This window comes from Bipolaris maydis (assembly GCF_028858645.1).
Source record: "Bipolaris maydis strain C4 unplaced genomic scaffold PSV08scaffold_12, whole genome shotgun sequence".
Lineage (NCBI taxonomy): Eukaryota > Fungi > Ascomycota > Dothideomycetes > Pleosporales > Pleosporaceae > Bipolaris > Bipolaris maydis.
This window is the reverse complement of record NW_027093868.1, coordinates 1,040,597-1,057,149: the sequence shown is the minus strand read 5'-3', so window position 1 is coordinate 1,057,149 and position 16,553 is coordinate 1,040,597. Positions and strand designations below refer to the sequence as shown.

General features: G+C 49.8%; 8 protein-coding genes across 8 annotated transcripts; 5 read left to right on the top strand and 3 right to left on the bottom strand.

Annotated features, from left to right (window-relative positions):
• Positions 1–399: 399 nt before the first annotated feature.
• Positions 400–1,638, top strand: PSV08DRAFT_354715 (uncharacterized protein; the record flags this gene model as incomplete). The annotated part of the gene is made up of 1 exon (XM_014224297.2): positions 400–1,638. One exon carries the CDS (start codon positions 400–402, stop codon positions 1,636–1,638), a length of 1,239 nt encoding a protein of 412 aa, XP_014079772.2.
• Positions 1,639–2,422: 784 nt separating this feature from the next.
• PSV08DRAFT_324101 (uncharacterized protein) lies at positions 2,423–3,912 on the top strand. Its single transcript, XM_066092690.1, has 2 exons — positions 2,423–2,543; positions 2,616–3,912. The coding sequence occupies exons 1-2, from the start codon at positions 2,530–2,532 to the stop codon at positions 3,577–3,579; spliced, it is 978 nt and encodes a 325-aa protein (XP_065948608.1). The 5' UTR covers positions 2,423–2,529; the 3' UTR covers positions 3,580–3,912.
• On the bottom strand, positions 3,707–7,140 carry PSV08DRAFT_11644 (uncharacterized protein). The gene is made up of 7 exons (XM_014224298.2): positions 6,918–7,140; positions 6,560–6,865; positions 6,312–6,509; positions 5,914–6,263; positions 5,590–5,863; positions 4,718–5,468; positions 3,707–4,670 (listed from the first exon to the last, which is right to left on the bottom strand). The coding sequence occupies exons 1-7, from the start codon at positions 7,035–7,037 to the stop codon at positions 3,835–3,837; spliced, it is 2,835 nt and encodes a 944-aa protein (XP_014079773.1). The 5' UTR covers positions 7,038–7,140; the 3' UTR covers positions 3,707–3,834.
• A 1,389-nt stretch (positions 7,141–8,529) lies between these two features.
• On the top strand, positions 8,530–9,687 carry PSV08DRAFT_354712 (Alpha/Beta hydrolase protein; the record flags this gene model as incomplete). Its single annotated transcript, XM_014224299.2, has 1 exon — positions 8,530–9,687. One exon carries the CDS (start codon positions 8,530–8,532, stop codon positions 9,685–9,687), a length of 1,158 nt encoding a protein of 385 aa, XP_014079774.2.
• Positions 9,688–10,209: 522 nt separating this feature from the next.
• PSV08DRAFT_324066 (transmembrane adaptor Erv26) lies at positions 10,210–11,320 on the bottom strand. Its single transcript, XM_014224300.2, has 3 exons — positions 11,198–11,320; positions 10,894–11,127; positions 10,210–10,839 (listed from the first exon to the last, which is right to left on the bottom strand). Exons 1-3 carry the CDS (start codon positions 11,265–11,267, stop codon positions 10,400–10,402), a joined length of 744 nt encoding a protein of 247 aa, XP_014079775.1. The 5' UTR covers positions 11,268–11,320; the 3' UTR covers positions 10,210–10,399.
• A 131-nt stretch (positions 11,321–11,451) lies between these two features.
• Positions 11,452–12,850, top strand: PSV08DRAFT_364856 (S-adenosyl-L-methionine-dependent methyltransferase). The gene is made up of 2 exons (XM_014224301.2): positions 11,452–11,593; positions 11,651–12,850. Exons 1-2 carry the CDS (start codon positions 11,571–11,573, stop codon positions 12,468–12,470), a joined length of 843 nt encoding a protein of 280 aa, XP_014079776.1. The 5' UTR covers positions 11,452–11,570; the 3' UTR covers positions 12,471–12,850.
• PSV08DRAFT_324037 (uncharacterized protein) lies at positions 12,531–14,220 on the bottom strand. The gene is made up of 5 exons (XM_014224302.2): positions 14,146–14,220; positions 14,011–14,068; positions 13,881–13,955; positions 12,918–13,821; positions 12,531–12,865 (listed from the first exon to the last, which is right to left on the bottom strand). Exons 1-5 carry the CDS (start codon positions 14,176–14,178, stop codon positions 12,781–12,783), a joined length of 1,155 nt encoding a protein of 384 aa, XP_014079777.1. The 5' UTR covers positions 14,179–14,220; the 3' UTR covers positions 12,531–12,780.
• An 807-nt stretch (positions 14,221–15,027) lies between these two features.
• Positions 15,028–16,541, top strand: PSV08DRAFT_250313 (uncharacterized protein; the record flags this gene model as incomplete). The annotated part of the gene is made up of 4 exons (XM_066092401.1): positions 15,028–15,207; positions 15,259–15,811; positions 15,864–15,886; positions 16,089–16,541. 4 exons carry the CDS (start codon positions 15,028–15,030, stop codon positions 16,539–16,541), a joined length of 1,209 nt encoding a protein of 402 aa, XP_065948607.1.
• Positions 16,542–16,553: the final 12 nt, after the last annotated feature.

Genomic DNA, 16,553 nt, shown 5'->3' with positions numbered 1-16,553 from the left:
AAAATGGTTTGTCTTTGCAAACTCCACTCGTCCTATCATTCCATTTTTCTATCGCTTATTCTGTCACCATGTCTACATCCGCAAATTGTTTAATCGAGTTAATGCTGGATATTTCATATCAATGGGGCTCACGTGAGATGAGTTGAGCTGTGCATAGTAGCAGTGAAGACGCAAACGCACAATGTTGCGTCACTCACCAGACAACTCACAATCGCCTCATTGTCAAAAAAACCTCCTTCACTAACCATTTTTTCTCGACACTCATCCCCTTGTATATATCCAACCGTACTACTGCACAGCTGTACTGTATCTCAATCAACAAAAGCACATAAACGCACTCTGATTAGCAACTGGGGGCAACAGGTCGGCCTTCTTAGACCTGCAGCCACACAAGAAATCATGGATCCCTCACAAGCATGCAGTGTCAACTCAGACAGCCCACCACGTTCGAGTCAAGAGACTATGCGCCCCAAGAAGCGAGGTTTTTACAAAAAGAAAGACGAGCGCCAGAATCCTGCAGTGGACTTTAGAAATATCTCTTCGAGGGCTCCAAGCGCTTGTCGCCCGACTAAAGACGAGGAAGATTTGAAACCCCAAGAACCAACTGCTGGAAGCTCTGAGGACGAGAGGTATGCTGGTCTGATGCATCCGGTCGATATGATGGAAGGAAGTTTCAAGTACGCTGGACTGCCGCTGACGCAAAAGATTCCTGGCAGTGTCGCACGTGGTCGCGTTATTGCAGCAAGTCGACTGCGAAATTTTAAGACACAGCAGCTATCTCTTCGGGGACGCCCCAAATATACCGAGACTCCAGCAGAGTTTGTCTCAGGCCCACCACCAGCAAGCACCCTTACTTTTATTGACGAAGAGGAAAAGCCGTCCAGTCCTATTGGCAAGTGGCGCTGTTGCAAATGCGGCAGCAGCCATGATATCTACAGCGTTACACATAGCCAGCATCCCATCAATGTCCTGAGCTGCGACTGTATGCACGGATCCTGCTCCAAGTGTACACTACAAGGTTTGATCAAACAATTCGTACCCATGATCGAGCCAGAAGTCGTGCACCTATCAGAGGACATGAACAAGGCTGTACGATTCGGCGTATTCTGCGATGGCTGTGGTCAATCCTGGCGAGCGCAAGAGGTCCATGAAGACGCGCACAAGAAGACAGCAGTGAAAGCAGCCTTGACACGAATATCTGCGATCCCCAGACGCCTCAACAAGCGCGATGCATACCCTCTCAAGAACATGAGGGCCTCAAGGTCAATGGATCATCTCCTTTATCCTCGCACCCCTTGCATGCCAATGGCTGCCTCCAAGTCCGTCCTCAACCTCCGCGCGCTCTCCAACGAGATGCAGAAAGAACACGGCGAGCAAGCAGAGCTGGTCTCAGTCCGGTTCACGGGTATCAAGTGCGACTGTGGTATGACCACCGACTCCAACTCGCTTTGCTTCCAGATTGTCGATCCACCCAAGGACTTTTACAGAGTCCAGTTTATGAAGCAGATGGCTGGACGTCGGGTGGCTGGCTTTGGTACCACGCCAGAGGACAAGGCGAGAGGGCATGGAACGCCGAGTCTAGTCTTGAGAGGCTATATGCGCCACCCAAATCCACTCATGAGCAACCCTGTCTCGTAGTGTGGCGTTGATGCAAGTAGGTCCAAAGGTGGATCTGAGGGTCAGGTCTGGCTTTATTGTGCATTGAGCCAAATAATGGGGGTTGTCACATGATTGGGGACTAGGCTACTACCCGTCTAGTACTTGCCTTTCTATTGAATTGCACCGGTCTAGAGGTAGTGTCCCAAGTGTTTGGCGTAGATTTTCGTCAGGGATGCTGTAGGCATCGATCAATCTAATATGCTCAATGACTGTCTTATGGCTGAATTGAGCTTTTGTGGCTGTTTCCCCCAGATCATGTTCCATGGGTAGTACGGGAGCACAGCCTCAGGCGTTCCATTGCGCGAACACAGTGTTCGCATGTCTGCCATTCTGAGACTTTGTCGAACCAACATGGTCCTTATGACCTTATCAGGCATTTTTCAGTTTATCAAAGGAACTTTTGCCCCATTATGTAGCTGAGACTGTTTCAGCGCTGATTGTGCATATGTGCTTCAACTCAGGCATCAGCCGTCATCTCGCTGTCGTGATGCTACCTTCAAGCACAGTCAGGCCATCAGCATCCATACTCTTGCAAGGCAATAGCACATGCCTATTATGTGTAGGCTGAGTCGCTGAAAACACGGAGTAGGCGAAATCCAAACAGTCATACAAGCGCTTTAGACGCTGGCTCAGGCACCAGGTAGTCAGTAGTACTTACTGTGTGGCGCAGCCCGAGGCGTGACGCCTGGAAACCAAGCGCTTAATCGCATCAGCAGCCGTCATCTAGATAAAGCGGTGAATCGCCGTGCGACATTGTTAACAGCATACTTTTATCGCTTTGACACCAAACAGTTTCACAATTCAAACACTCGCCAACAAACATTTGCTCATATACTCATTGTCTAGTTTGCCCGTTGTGTGCTCAAGCCAATGTCACTGGCCAAGTATGATCTCGTGCCCCACCAAGATCCCAGTACATATTACCCTATACACCCGACTAACATTCACAAACTCAGACTCCAGCTTTCACGACAAACCCCATCTTGCACCTTCTTACCTCGGGCAGCTACTTCTCCAGCACACCCTGAAGTACCTTTTGCTATAAAAAGATTGGTACACCAATTAAGCCACAACCTAGCCGCCCAGGATCCAACTCCTACAACTCCAACATCAACTACTACTACTACTACTACTACTACTACTACTACCATGGTCTTTGGAAAAGACATCATTGATAAAATGCGCGGCAAAAAGACCGAGCCCGAACCCAAAGTCCCAGAAGGCGTAGACATTGACCAGGACGTCGAAGACGTCAAAAACCAACTCCCACCTCTGCCCTCACCCCTGCCCACACCGCACAAGGACTTCATACACTGCGTCCCGCCCAATGCGCCTACATACCGCAAATTCAGCGTCTTCACAGCGGGCAGCATAGAAATGGGCAATGCGGTCCAGTGGCAAAAGCACATGGTCGCCAGCCTATCCCACCTCCCCATCACAGTGTGCAACCCGCGGCGCGGCCACTGGAACCCCAACATCACGCCGCAAGCGCGCGACAAGGACTTTAAGGACCAGGTCGAGTGGGAGCTCAGCGCGCTGGAGCAGGTCGATGTGATTTGCTTCTTCTTCGACGTCACGACAAAGAGCCCCGTGTCGCTGCTTGAGCTGGGGCTGTGGGCGGGCTCGGGTAAAGCGGTCGTGTGCTGTGGAGAAGGCTACTGGAAGGGCGGCAATGTGGAGCTGACATGTGATCGCTACGACATCCCCTTTGTCAAGTCGTTTGCCGAGCTGGTGCCTGCGGTGGAGAAGATGCTGGTGGAGAAGGGAATGGTGCTCGATGCCAAGGGCGATTTGGTGGGGGAGAACGTGCACGTTGACAAGGAGAAGCCCAAGAAGAAGGCGCAGCTTGAGGCTGAAAAGGAGCATTTGCAGAAGCAGATTGATGCGCTTCAGGCACAGCTGGCGGAGTCGAAGCTGTGATTTTTGGGGGGGAATTTCCTTGTTTTCATTTCTTAACTTGCTTTTCCTTTGCATTCACGGTATGAGTCAATTGGGCGGCGGGCTATTTGAGCGCGTCTTATCAAGGCGATCATGGGTGGCTTTTTTTCCATTTCACGTCTGGTCTATACCCCTGCATGTAGCATTCCTCTCAGTCAGACGTCGTGTCAACTTTTCCAAGTCACTTCTTCCCCACTAAGCAAATGCATCTGGGATTGAATTTGCCATGTAGCAAATCTACCTGAGTTTGACCTGCAGCACCCCCTTCCAAGCGTGCAACGCGCTATCAACATATTCCAATGCATATGCTTCCACATCCCAATCTCTGAGAAATGGTTTCAGTGCTTCGCCTGTCTCGCCCCACCGTACCTGTGCCTTGATTGCAGCTGCACCCTTCTTCTCGATTAGGTTGATGTAGCTATTGGCCACATCACGTATCGCATCATAGCACATCTTTGTTTCCGTCTCAATTTCGCTAACCCAGTTCTTTGGTAGCTTGGACTTGAGCGGGTGGATGCTCTTCGGACCGAGCACCTTCTCGCGGAGTTGATCGTCCAATCTAACAAGTGCGCGGAGAATCTCCAGCTTGGTGTAGCACGAGATGAGCATGTTTTCATGAAACATGGTGGGCTCATCCTCCAGCTTCAACTTGGTATTACTGGGCATGCGCAGCTTCTCCATCGCAAGGCGCATTGCGTGAAGCTCTTCTGACATCTTTGTAAGGTTATCAGGGAGCAACTTCGGATCTGCTTGGCCGGCCATGATCTCAAGAAACGCATTGATGCTAAGCCACAACTTTTCAATTCTTTCTTCCGCTAGGGTTTTGTTTGCTTCGACTTCATGGCCTTCTTTGGGGGTAGCAATTTCATCTACCAATAAGCCTACGTTTTCCCACGTCTGCGTCTCTTTGTGTAGCACTCTGCTGCTGGCCTCCCAGATCGAATAACTCTCTATGAGCCACGGTAGATTGGGTACCATGTTGGGCATGATATATGGCAATGGACCAGAAGATTGCGTATTGTCAAAATCAGGGAAGACAGATTTGTCCACATTGTCGATGATGTTCTGGAAACCTGTATTTTGCTTAGCACAGGACAACTCATTGAGCTACTGTACTTACTTCGCCGGTCTAGAACAGGCAGCTGATCAACTGACTCGCCCTTCAGTCGCGCTATGCGACGGCGCTCCAGGTTGCATATGTGTTTTGTTAAGCTTGATTTGAGTTTTCCCCTCAGAGACAATAGACCGATGGCTTGATCCCATGGGATTGTTTTGAGATCCGGGAACATCGTGTCATCCGTCTTGGACTCCATTCTCTCCATGGTACCAATGGCTTTCCCGAGTTCTTCTTCTGCTGAGAAGCCTTGGTAGCCTTTGGCACCAAACGGATGTGTTACTGAGAGGCGAGATAAGACGTATGGAGAAAGAGTGTGAATTAACATCTCCTTGCATTTGGCGTAGCTGTACATCTGGAAAGCAGACTTTCCAAGACCTAGGTTCAGGTGAATCCGGGCAGCGAGTAATGCGCGCGGCCGGTCTTGCTTTTCTTTGTCACAAGCGACTAGGTGGCGTGCGAGCATTGCAGCTTGTAAGAGTAGCCGAGAGTTGGGCGTATTCTCAAAAGGATGGAGGGATTCGTCATAGCGCATGGCGACATGATGAATTCGTAGGAGGGAATAAACCGCAAGGAATCCTCCTGAGGAGCAGGGCTCGTAGAAGCCCGACGATGTACACGACTGGTCAAAGATGTACTTGAGAATACTTGTTTTGTTGCCTTCCCAAGTTTTGTCCGCCACCGACGATGTTATTAGATGATTAATCTTCAGGATGTTCTGCGAGTGTATGTCCCACTTTTCGTCCGTATACTCCTCCTATTGTGACGTTAGTAAGATAAAAGCTTGACTTTCTAAACATTTTGTCGTGCGAAGAAGTAACAGAGTACAGCCTAGAGGTTTCGGATGTCCCGAGAAACAGAAGAATCAGAAAACATACCGTTCTGGACAATGCTTCAGTCGTCAAGGTTCGGAAAAATTGCATTTTACCTCCGAGACCTTTGTTGCCGTGCAATGTTTCTAAAAATGGGCGCATGTCTGCGAAACAGCTGATCAGTGTCGAGTGGTTCTTCCAGTATGTCAAACAGTCGTCTGCCATTGGAACTCCGGTGAAATGACGAAGCTTCATGTATGTCAAACTCATCGCACGATCGTTGGTTTGTAGATCTGTTCCAAAGGCACGTTGTAGGATATCATCAACGATGCGGATAGCCCTAGAAAATCACATAAGTTAGAGCAGAAATAGTAAAAAAAGGAAACTTACTCGTCTTTGGACCGATTCATTCGAACTGCTGCTAGCCAATCTGTCCATAAGTCCATGTTCCAAGCACAGAGTTCCCACAGCGCCTTGGAGTCTGGATTCTCGGCTACTTGCGATATCGCATTTTCGATCCTAGCCAGTGATTCGCTCTCAACAAGAGCCCAATTATGAGTCTCTCTTGAGAGTCTAATTCTCATAATCTGTAAGTCGGCTTGATGCGTCGTCATGAGATCTTTCAAGGTAGTAGGTGGGTTGTTCCAGAGCTCTATGAGCTCATCACATTTACCTTGTCGCGCGAAAATCTCACCCATGAAGCGTAGATCCCGAATATCTTTACACACAATCGGCTCGTCCTAGAACAGTTTAGCATGTTGGAGTTTCTTTTAGTGGGTGTTACTAACTGGAGACGCTTCGTATGCTTGTTTCATTAGCCTACGTGCTAGGTCGAACTGTATCTTAGACTTGAGGCCAGCGCCGGGTATCTGGAGTTGTTGCTCGGCTGCAAGTTGCGTTGCGAGTATCTGTGTGAAGTGGGCATGCTTCTTCATTGATGCAGACACGGAGATGTCTTTGATCTCCTTGCTGTATTGAACGACAGCCTAGAGACTGTTAGCATTTCATGTTGATCAGCCGAGAAGCGTTGTCATACGAAGCGAAAGTCTTCCCAGCATTCTTCGCGCCATGCAGCTTTGCCAAGCGTGGACCATAACTCTTGCCGTTCCTGAGGGCTCAGTGTTTTCGAAGCGCTAAGCCAAACCTTGGAGTTCTCATTGCCGAGTCCACTGATGCAAGAGTTGGCAACGCTGCTTCTTCGCATCGCCTCGGCAAATAGTCTGTAAAGGTAGGCTAGGAGCCGGATATCGTAGGGTCCAGGCTGCTGCCATGCCTGCTGGATTTGGAGAACTACATTCTTTGGGTCTTGGGTGAGTTGCAGTGAGATGTCCGCTTTCCAAGCCTAGCAAAAGATCAGCTGTTAATGACCTGCTTGCATTGATGAATTTGCTTACCAACAGAAATGGGTTCTTGGGGCTTTTCTTGAGAGACTTTTGAACAAACGAGTCTGCAAACTTGGCTTTTGGGTAGTCGCGCTGCGCCTTGCACAATTTATCCCAGCTGTTGCACGCCATGATGCCGGCTAGCGAAAGCGCAAGCGGATGGCGCCGAAGCGGCTGTAATGGTGGTTAGTGATGTTGAGGCTAGCAATCCAATGATTAGTGTAATGGTTGTATGTGCGCTGGTGGTATATTGACGGAAAAAGACGAAAGCGGACATTGGGTCGGCAGCCGCAGGCGAGTCTCGGCTCCACAACGCTCCGTCTCCTTCCAACCACACGAGCATCTTCAGTTGCGTGCCGCACCTACTTCCCGCCGCCTTCGCTGTGACCTCGCCCGCATTACATGTCAGTAGCAGGGTCGGGGAGTCATCTACTAAGATCACGTTGCAGGAAGATGTACTGTACCGCGAATATTATATATATGTGGCATATGGGACTCTGTTATGACATAGTTATAATCCCTTGAAATGCAGCTACTTGCCCTCTACTATCATGCAGTTGCGAATAGTCCATAATCTTGGCGCGTCGGTCATTGGTCAAGGTTTGTGCAAGAAAGGTAGTGGCACACTCTGTTTAGGGATTTGCACGGTTGCCCATGCCCAGTGGTTGAACCAGAGTGCATTATGTGAGCTATGTGGTATCTAACGTCTGGTTGCAGTGATGACTATCTGCTCTCCTTTTATGGAGAAGAACCTGGAACGAAGCACTGTAATAGCGTACCGCTGGTAGAATACAATGGCGATTCATGCTCAGGCCCATGCACATGACATTTTCGGCTCCGATTCTTGGCTCGACATCTCCGCTAGCATAGCACTGTACGTATAAAAACATACAAAGATATGGGCCTGTTCGGTGCTGCGTTTTGCGCCTCCGTTTGGCGGTTTATTAACTGGATTTGGACTCCTTTTTGCTAGCGCTACTACTACACGAAATTAAGCCCTATCTGGTGCTTACTCGTCCTATATTATCTCTTCTTCCAGGAGAATAGAGATGCGTTTTCCAGACGTTGGTCCCTAGCTCTCGCTGCGATTTCAGAACTCTGTTTTGGCACGTGACACAGATCGCGAGCTTTCTGGTTGCAACTATAAGACAGTCCACCCACGTGAACTAAATGCAACTATTGCGGTGTATGGCAGAGTTAATGAATGTGGGTCCGCTAGCAAGGGGACGATTCAGGCCAGGGCAGAGGGTAAGAGCTATACTGTATATAGTACAAGTTATACCTCAACCTGCTGGAATCGGGTATCAAAAAAGTAGCACAGTACAAAACGCAGCACTGAACAGGCCCGAATACTGAGTAGGATAAGAAACTTTTTTTATTTTACTACGTACACTAAGATGATCTCTTCTACCTCGGCTTCTGGACGATTTTCAACGGAGTTTTATGCTCCTTTCTCACAGGAACCCGAATTTCAATGGCTAGCCTTTACTTCTCTTAGATAGCTAGCATACTATAAATTCTGCGACAATCGTGATATACTTATGCTAGTCGCGTGGCTTGTGTATTGCCTGCTAATTTTGTCTATGAGTATCACGTATCCGCTGTAGTTCCAGCCTTTTACAACATGTTCCGGCCATCGACTTTGGCAATAGCGCTGCTCTCAGTGGTCGACCGAGGTGCCTATGCCTCAGAAGCTGACTCCTCTTCATATCGACCGCGGCCTTACATTATCAATGTTTCCCCCTCCTTCATCGAGGACACTCGCCTTAAAGCGTCTCTCTTCCGGCCTTCCCAAGATATCTCAACCCCAGCATGGTTCGATGGTGCCCCCACCTCTGTCATTGCCCCTCTTGCCAAATACTGGGCAGAGGACTATGACTGGTTCAAGGAACAAGACCGCATCAATTCGGATTTCTCACATTTCATAATTAAAATTCCCAAAGTTAGTACAAAGTACAATCACTCGGAAGACCTGCACTTCATCCATCAACGCAGTCCAAGGGACGACGCCATCCCTCTGCTCATGCTTCACGGCTGGCCATCAACGAGCCTGGAATGGGAGAAGGTTATTCCCGACCTCGTAAATCCTCAGAACGAAAGTGCCCCTGCTTTCCACGTTGTCGCCCCCGATGTTCCAGGCTTTGGATTCTCTCTTGCACCTACTACGGCACCTGGCTTCGACGCCTCTGTATACGCTGCCGTGTTTGCCAGCCTCATGCAGCAACTCGGATACTCTCGGTATGCTCTATACAGTACCTATCTGGGATTTGTTGTCGCCCTCAAAATGGTCGTCGAGTACAAGGCCCAAATTATCAATCACATCACGGATCTTTACACCGTATTCGCCACTGCATCTGATCTGGCGCGCTATGCGGCCAATGCAACAACGAAGGAAGAAACTGCATACATCACTTCAATCAACGCCTACAACAACGAGTTTTCCGCCTACGCCCGTGTTCATTCGACACTCCCCTTGTCTATTGCGCATGCGCTGAGCAATAGTCCGGTCGGAGCACTGGCATGGATCTATCAACTTCTGTACCAAGCTGGTGATCAGAACGATACCGACACAGAAATCATAACAAGAACAATGTTGCTCTACATTCCTGGATTGTATGGAAACATCCGCGCATACAAGGAACTGTTTAGTGTTCAAAACTATATGCCTGACCAGACTTACACTGTGCCGACGAGTGTCTTGCGATTTGGTGGGACCACCCGTTATCCCATACAAACAAATCTCAACTATGTGGTAAGTTCTTCTCCCTCAGCCATCGCATAAAAGGACATCGATTGGCTGACAACTGCTTCTTTTTCTTTCTTTTTCCAGTCCCGCAAATGGGTCGAGCGCACGGCGAACGTGACATAGTTTGCACGGCACAATAGGGGAGGGCACTTTCCAGCAGAGAGCGCGCCCGAGCTTGTTGTAGAAGATATCAGAAATGTATCCTCTGGATGTGACGGGTATTAGAAGAGGAACAAATGCAATAGACATATTTACTGAGTTCAAAGTATAGCGAGCTGCTTTGACAAGAGACGACACAGCTGGAGGGTCAGGGACGTCCATGTGACGTCTTTACTCTTCCTAGAGAAACTTTAATAGAGAACGAAATAGAATCGAATCAACATGTTATATTGAATCCTTCATATATGTAGAGCTTGATTAATCTAATCACGTATGTGTACGGTTCGTCCTTTGCAAATCACATATTAATGCGATATAAGCTATGTATTATCTTCACAAGGCTATCGCCTAGGCTCAGGTATCTTCTCTCTACGCACAGATAGAAAGTAAGGACAATGATTAAAAAATGAGTATCGAATTTCTGCGTAGTGTAGAGTTCTAGCCGTATAGGGGTGTAGATGTGCAATTCACTTTTGGCCGTGATATATAAGACAGATAAGTATAGGAACGGACCGCCTAATAGGGGTTTATGCATCAGAACATACATACATTACTCGTACATTCATGCACCGCAAATGAGGCCGGGCTCTCAAAAAGTAGGTCTCGTTCTCTCGCCCTTCCAAAATCCCATGACTTCTCCAGTCTCACCAACCCACTCCTTGACACCAGTGACAACGGCTTTTGCCATGCCCGCATTTGTCCCACTCCTCGCCCGTCTCTTTCCCTGCATTCCGGTCACTCCAACGCTCGACCCGCTTCCAAATGAATCGGGCGCTTTTCCTGGGTTGATATAACTGCTTCCATCGCCGGTCGCATATTCGGAGCCCATCGAGGGCAAAACATTCTCGCCAGCGGACAGGGAAACGAAAAGAGCAAAGGGGACGAGCCAGACGCACAGCCCAAAGTAGGCAGCGATCTCGGTAAAAGTAGGAATATTCGTGTCGCGTGCGTAAGGATACGAAGAATAGGAGTTGGCAGCCGGAGCACTAAAGTGACGAAACCAAAGGTAATGATTTACAATGACGAGCGCTAAAGTCTGTCAGCTCATGTCTAATGCAGTCCTTTGTATGGGGTGCCGCATACCGCAGGACAGTAAGAATAACGGGTCGGTGAGCTTGACGACTGGGAAGCGCCTAAGGTTCTGTGCATATATGCCGTGCGACACAACGCTCAACAGACTTAGCCCGACGGGGAACTTGTCAACGACAAGCAGAAGAAACTGAACGCCAACAACTCCATAGATGAGACGGTACAAAAGCTTCTTTGCCAGTACTGTATGCTCTTCCACGAGCTCGGAAAGGTAGTAGAGCCCAGAAGCTGCATTGAATCATCAGTTCTCACTCGTACGTAGCGCCACCAATCGGCTTTTGACGGTGGAATCAAGTACCTATTGCCAGCGTCAAGAAGGCAAATCCCAGTATGAGGCCAATGTATCCAAGCAACGGTAATATCCACATGGTGAAAGGCGGCCTCTGGAAAAGTATCTGGAGTATTGAAAAGATCGGGAAGTAAGGCAGCCGCACGATGAGGTCAGTCCAAAGGTGGCATCAAGACTAACGGAGAAAGCCGAGGATCCGCGCCGAAGTGTGGGGGTTGAACACCAAAAAGTTGTCGAACTCTTGGCTTTTGCATTCCGCGATAACTCACGATTCCCCCTCTGCCTCTGCGCAGTCTCGTATACCGTCGCATAGCCTAGACATAGCGAAATTGTAAACTAATCGCTCGCCACAGGCTGTCTCTGGGCCAGAAAATCCGCAATCATGTCGCGCCCGGAAGATATTCTGTACGCTTCCCACGCAAAGCTCAGCCATGCGACGCACAATTAACAGAAATCCTATAGACCGCCCGACCTCTTTTACAATGACATCGAATCGCGCAAGTACACAACTTCGTCGCGAATCCAGAAGATTCAATCCACAATGACCCACCGTGCCCTGTCCCTCCTCGCGCTATCCTCGCCTTCGATGATTCTCGACGTCGGCTGTGGCTCTGGTCTCTCGGGCGAAATCTTGTCGCAAACGGCCGAGCAAGGAACACCAGGAGGCCCCCATGTATGGATCGGCTACGATATCAGCGCATCAATGTTGGGCGTCGCACTGGAGAAGGAAGTCGAGGGCGACTTGCTGCTGGCGGATGCGGGGCAGGGTGTGCCCTTCAGGCCGGGAACCTTTGATGCAGCAATCAGCATCAGTGCGGTACAGTGGCTGTGCAACGCTGAGACGAGTGAAGAGAGCCCCACAGGCAGGCTATCGAGATTTTTCAATCAGCTCTACGCTTCTTTGAAGAGGGGTGGCAGAGCAGTCTGCCAGTTCTACCCCAAGAATGATACTCAGAAGAAAATGGTGGCCCAGGCGGCCATCAAAGCGGGCTTTGGTGCAGGTCTGTTGGAGGACGATATGGGTACCAAGAGCGCAAAGACATATCTCGTGCTGACAGTCGGTGGAGGAGCCACTGACGGCGACATCACGGGTGTAGTGAGGGGCATGGAGGGTGTCGATGTCGAAGATGCACGAAGAAAAGCAAAGGGCATGAAGAGGGGCGAGGAGAGAAAGGGCAGCAAGGCCTACATTATGAAGAAAAAGGAAAAGATGGAAAAACAAGGCAAGGTGGTCAAGTCCTCGTCCAAGTACACGGGCAGAAAGAGGAGGATCCAATTCTAGATACCCACGACATCACGAGGTCATGCATAGCACGGAGTTCAGGGTCTGAGTTTTTTTTGGCATTTCATTCACAAGGGTATAAGAATGGTCAATTCAATCATGTAGCATGCTATATACCACCTACAAGTACAGCTCTATGCACATTTCAGCTTGCAGTTGTACAGGTCCCATCGCGTCTAGTCGTCAATGAAATGTGTTTCTTCTGTAACCAATGGCATCGCCAGCTTCAAGCCAACATAAGCCAAGGTCTAGATATGACTGTATCATTGTGCTAGCTCAAAACCTAGCAAATATTGACGTGATAGTCAATTTAAGCCTTCTCCATCTGGTTCAGGACGGCGCGAGTGAACTCGTGGGTGGTGGTGTTGCCGCCCATATCCCTTGTGCGGGCAGTACTAATGGTTGTTAGTTTCAATGCTCTTGTTGTGCTTTGTTCAGATAACTTACCCGTCAGCAATGACCTTGTAGACCGACTGCGAGATGCGGTTGGCGTGGTCATCAAGACCAATGTGGCGCAGCATCATGGCGGCGGACAGGATCAAAGCAGTAGGGTTGGCCTGGTCCTTGCCCTTGATGTCGAGACCGACGTGACGGCAACCGGGCTCGAAGACGGCGACGTTGCGGCCCATGTTGCAGCCAGGGACGATACCGGGGCCACCGACAAGTCCAGCACCAATGTTGGACAGGATACCTCCGTACAAGTTTGGCATCACCATAACATCGAATTGTTGTGGCCTCGAGACGCACTGCATGGAGGCGTTGTCGACAATCATGTCGTTGGTCTCGAGGGTGGGGTAGTCCTCGCCGACCCTCTTGACGGTGTTGCGGAACAGACCATCGGCAAGCTTCATGATGTTGGCCTTGTGGATGCAGGTGACCTTCTTGCGGTTGTTGGCAAGGGCAAAGGCAAAGGCGAACTTGGCAATGCGCTCAGACTTCTCACGGGTGATGATCTTGAGCGACTCGACGACGCCCGAGACGGACTGGTGCTCGAGACCAGAGTACTCGCCCTCGGTGTTCTCACGGATGATGCAGAAGTCGATGTCCTTGTGGCGCGTCTCGTAGCCAGGGATGTTCTTGAGGAGGACAATGGAGGCATAGATGTCGAGCTCCTGGCGGAGAGCGACGTTGAAGGAGCGGTGGCCGGAGCGCTCAACGGGAGTGTGGAGGATACCCTTGAGACCAAGCTTGTTGCGCTTGAGCGATGCAATCGACTCGCGGAGGAGCTCCTCAGAGTGGACGTTGCCAGAGTCGACACCAGAGACATCGACCTGCTCCCACTCAATAGGCACGTTGTCCGCCTTGAAGATCTCCTTGACCGACTCGGAGACCTCAGCACCGATACCATCACCTGCGCATGTTCAATATCACGTCTTTTTTGCTAGTTTCATGTGCGGCTATCGCGCGTACCAGGGATCAAGGTGACGGTGTATTTGCCGCCGAACTTGGTGGGCTTGAAGATGTCCTGGCCGACCGTGGCCATTGCTGTCACTGCGTCAGAATCTCCATGCTGGCTATCTGCTAGGCGGGTGCTTCATACATCGAGTAGCCATGGCGGGCGCCCATCGTGAGGCAGGCTTCGCGCCCCGCAGGAGCGTCTGTACGAGCGCATTAGTACTGGCGTCGCCTTGCACCCAAAGAACACCCAATTGGGCGTGCAGAGCCGGGTTCGTACCTGCGCTGTTCGTTGCGAGGTCCTCGACAGCATGGTGAAGTTGCGGCGTAGGGCTGGTGGTGAGGGATTTGAGGTAGAGAGAAACAGGCTGGAGCTGCCGCTCGCCGAAAAAGCATCCCGAACCGAAGGAAGAAACCGCGCTTGGCGAATGACCGCATCCGTTCAAACCCGCGGCTCGCTGTCTCAAATATCTCCGGCCCTGACTCTCCTTCCTCTCTCATTGCTGCTCGAATCTTTCACGGTTCTTTTTCGTCCTGGAACAAGTTGCGACGCCGGATTTGCTGCTCTGGATGCTGGAGTCTCTTCGTCACCCACTTTTGGGCGCGCAGACCTGTTCGCATGTGATAGCGTAGTACAGTCTTCGCCTCGCACACAGCCATGTCCATTCATGCCACAGCAGAGCCGATAACTATATCGACTCTGTATCAAACTCGAAATGTTCCAAGTTATCGCTTTGAGGTTTTTGCAGCGAAGATCGTTTTTCCTTCCACAACTAAATATAGCATATCAACACCAATGCGCTGCGCTCTAGACTCACTAGTGAAGGGTTTCATAGAACATGATATGAAGTTCTATTTCGAACTACAGCCAGCTATGATAAAGCAGAACGGAATCAGACCCTAGCCGATTAAGACTAACAATGATCAATTACCCACATGTTTTTCTCGTCTCTTATTATCATTACAAGACTCCTATGACATGGCCCCACGTGGAGACTCTCACCTTTACCTTGCTATCCACTTACTTCTAGTGGGCTTCGACCTCATCCTCATTACCAATCTCTACTTTGCCTTTGACCCACATTTCAACACGCTCATCTGATGTCCCACTAACAACGAGAACCAGCAGAACACTGTATTCCGAATCTACGTCTGATCTACGATGAAGGTCGTTGAGGAAGGTTCTGATCGAAGTGCAGAGATGGGTATTTGCATTGAAGGCAGCGCCGATCGTCTGCCCGAGTATGGAGAATATGTCGATCCGGTTGACCATGCAATATGTTCGTATATCCCTTTGGAGAAAGGACAGAAGCCAAGGTTCAGTGGAAAATTCAAAGGAACTGTAAGTCCCATATCAAGCATTTATCCTTGTTCCCTTCTCACAACTAAGCAGACACTTGACATCGTGTGCGACGCCTTTATGGATGGAATACTCCGCAAATCCTACTCCTATGGCGCCAAGGCTGTACGATTCCAAAAGGGTAAAAAGATAGAAATCGACAAGTTCCTGTTCAAGACAGAGGACGGATTCATTGATTCCCAGATGGTGGTCTCTACTCTGGGCATGCCCACGACTCAATCGGATTCACCAGAGACTATTGGGACTATGGAGCTCCGACTCTACTGCACGCGTAAAATCGGCGTCTCCCATGAAGTCAAGGGTATTAAGCAGTATTACACTGGAGACAAACAAGATTCGGACAACGAGGAGAGCGAGACGCCCGACAATGAAGACGGCCAGAAGCACGACAACTCCAATAAGGGCAGTGAGGAGACCAAACAGATTGTGAGCTACAGGCAGATTGCACCCACGTCTCAACTCGACATAGAGAGAAATTCTACTCCTATCAGCGTACGAACAGTAGCCAGTCACTACAACAAGATGGGTTTATCACGACCGGGCGAAGAGCCTTGGGCGATATTCCGGTTCCATTACCGCAGTAAAGGTATGTATGGGCACTTATTACCTGGGAGAACTATGACTAAGACACGCTTTAGAAGCGCTCGAAAGCTCCGGTGTGGTATGTGACCCCATGGACAAGAGACCAACCAGTGCTCGGGTTCTGTCTTTTTTGGAGCCTGTGCCTCCGCTTGTTGCAGAAACAAAGTGTCACCCTCGCACTCCGGCTACAAGTGAAGGACCCTTTTCAAAGGTGAGAGGGATTATTCCTGGACGTTGGAGCACTAGCAAGCGGGGCCCATCTTACTAACGTCCGCTGATAGGCATCCACGCCTATAGATACTAAGCCAAAGTCGCTAGTAGATCCAGCAGTAACAACAATGACCCCAGTTGCCGAAAGTACCACGTCTACAATCAGTGAACCTGGGGCCAAACGTCTTTCCGCAACTACCAAGGAGACACTTCCTGAGCCAAAACGTCTAAAGGTCCTCCCGCCCTCACCTTCCTCAACAGCCAGCTCTCTTAAAAGCCAACTTGCTGAACGCCGCAAGAAGCTTGCAGAGTTGCACAAGAACCACCGCCAGGAAGCTGAGACCTTAGCTACTATCCAGAGAAAGATAGAGCCCTACGAACAGCGTATGGTGGAGGAGCTGGAGCGCATCAACCAAGAGATAACAGAGGAGGAGACAGCACTTAAAGAAGCGGTGGAGCGTCGCAGCCACTTCGAGAAAGTGCTCCAGGAGTTTGAAGATAGCCAAGATGATGCCCAGAACTAGAATGAATTACCA

Excerpts from the sequence above, each read along its gene's own strand:
- PSV08DRAFT_364856 (XM_014224301.2), top strand. The coding sequence starts at position 11,571 with ATGTCGCGCCCGGAAGATATTCT. Across the intron at positions 11,594-11,650 it reads TCGCGCCCGGAAGATATTCT|ACCGCCCGACCTCTTTTACA; the intron begins GTACGCTTCCCA and ends GAAATCCTATAG.
- PSV08DRAFT_324037 (XM_014224302.2), bottom strand. The coding sequence starts at position 14,178 with ATGCTGTCGAGGACCTCGCAACGAACAGCGCAG. Across the intron at positions 14,069-14,145 it reads CCTCGCAACGAACAGCGCAG|ACGCTCCTGCGGGGCGCGAA; the intron begins GTACGAACCCGG and ends GCGCTCGTACAG. Across the intron at positions 12,866-12,917 it reads TACAAGGTCATTGCTGACGG|TACTGCCCGCACAAGGGATA; the intron begins GTAAGTTATCTG and ends AACAACCATTAG.
- PSV08DRAFT_11644 (XM_014224298.2), bottom strand. The coding sequence starts at position 7,037 with ATGGCGTGCAACAGCTGGGATAAATTGTGCAAGGCGCAGCGCGACTAC. Across the intron at positions 5,864-5,913 it reads ATGAATCGGTCCAAAGACGA|GGCTATCCGCATCGTTGATG; the intron begins GTAAGTTTCCTT and ends GTGATTTTCTAG. Across the intron at positions 5,469-5,589 it reads CTGAAGCATTGTCCAGAACG|GAGGAGTATACGGACGAAAA; the intron begins GTATGTTTTCTG and ends ACGTCACAATAG.
- PSV08DRAFT_324066 (XM_014224300.2), bottom strand. The coding sequence starts at position 11,267 with ATGTGGATATTACCGTTGCTTGGATACATTGGCCTCATACTGGGATTT. Across the intron at positions 11,128-11,197 it reads CTTCTTGACGCTGGCAATAG|CTTCTGGGCTCTACTACCTT; the intron begins GTACTTGATTCC and ends GATTCAATGCAG. Across the intron at positions 10,840-10,893 it reads GTTATTCTTACTGTCCTGCG|CGCTCGTCATTGTAAATCAT; the intron begins GTATGCGGCACC and ends GACAGACTTTAG.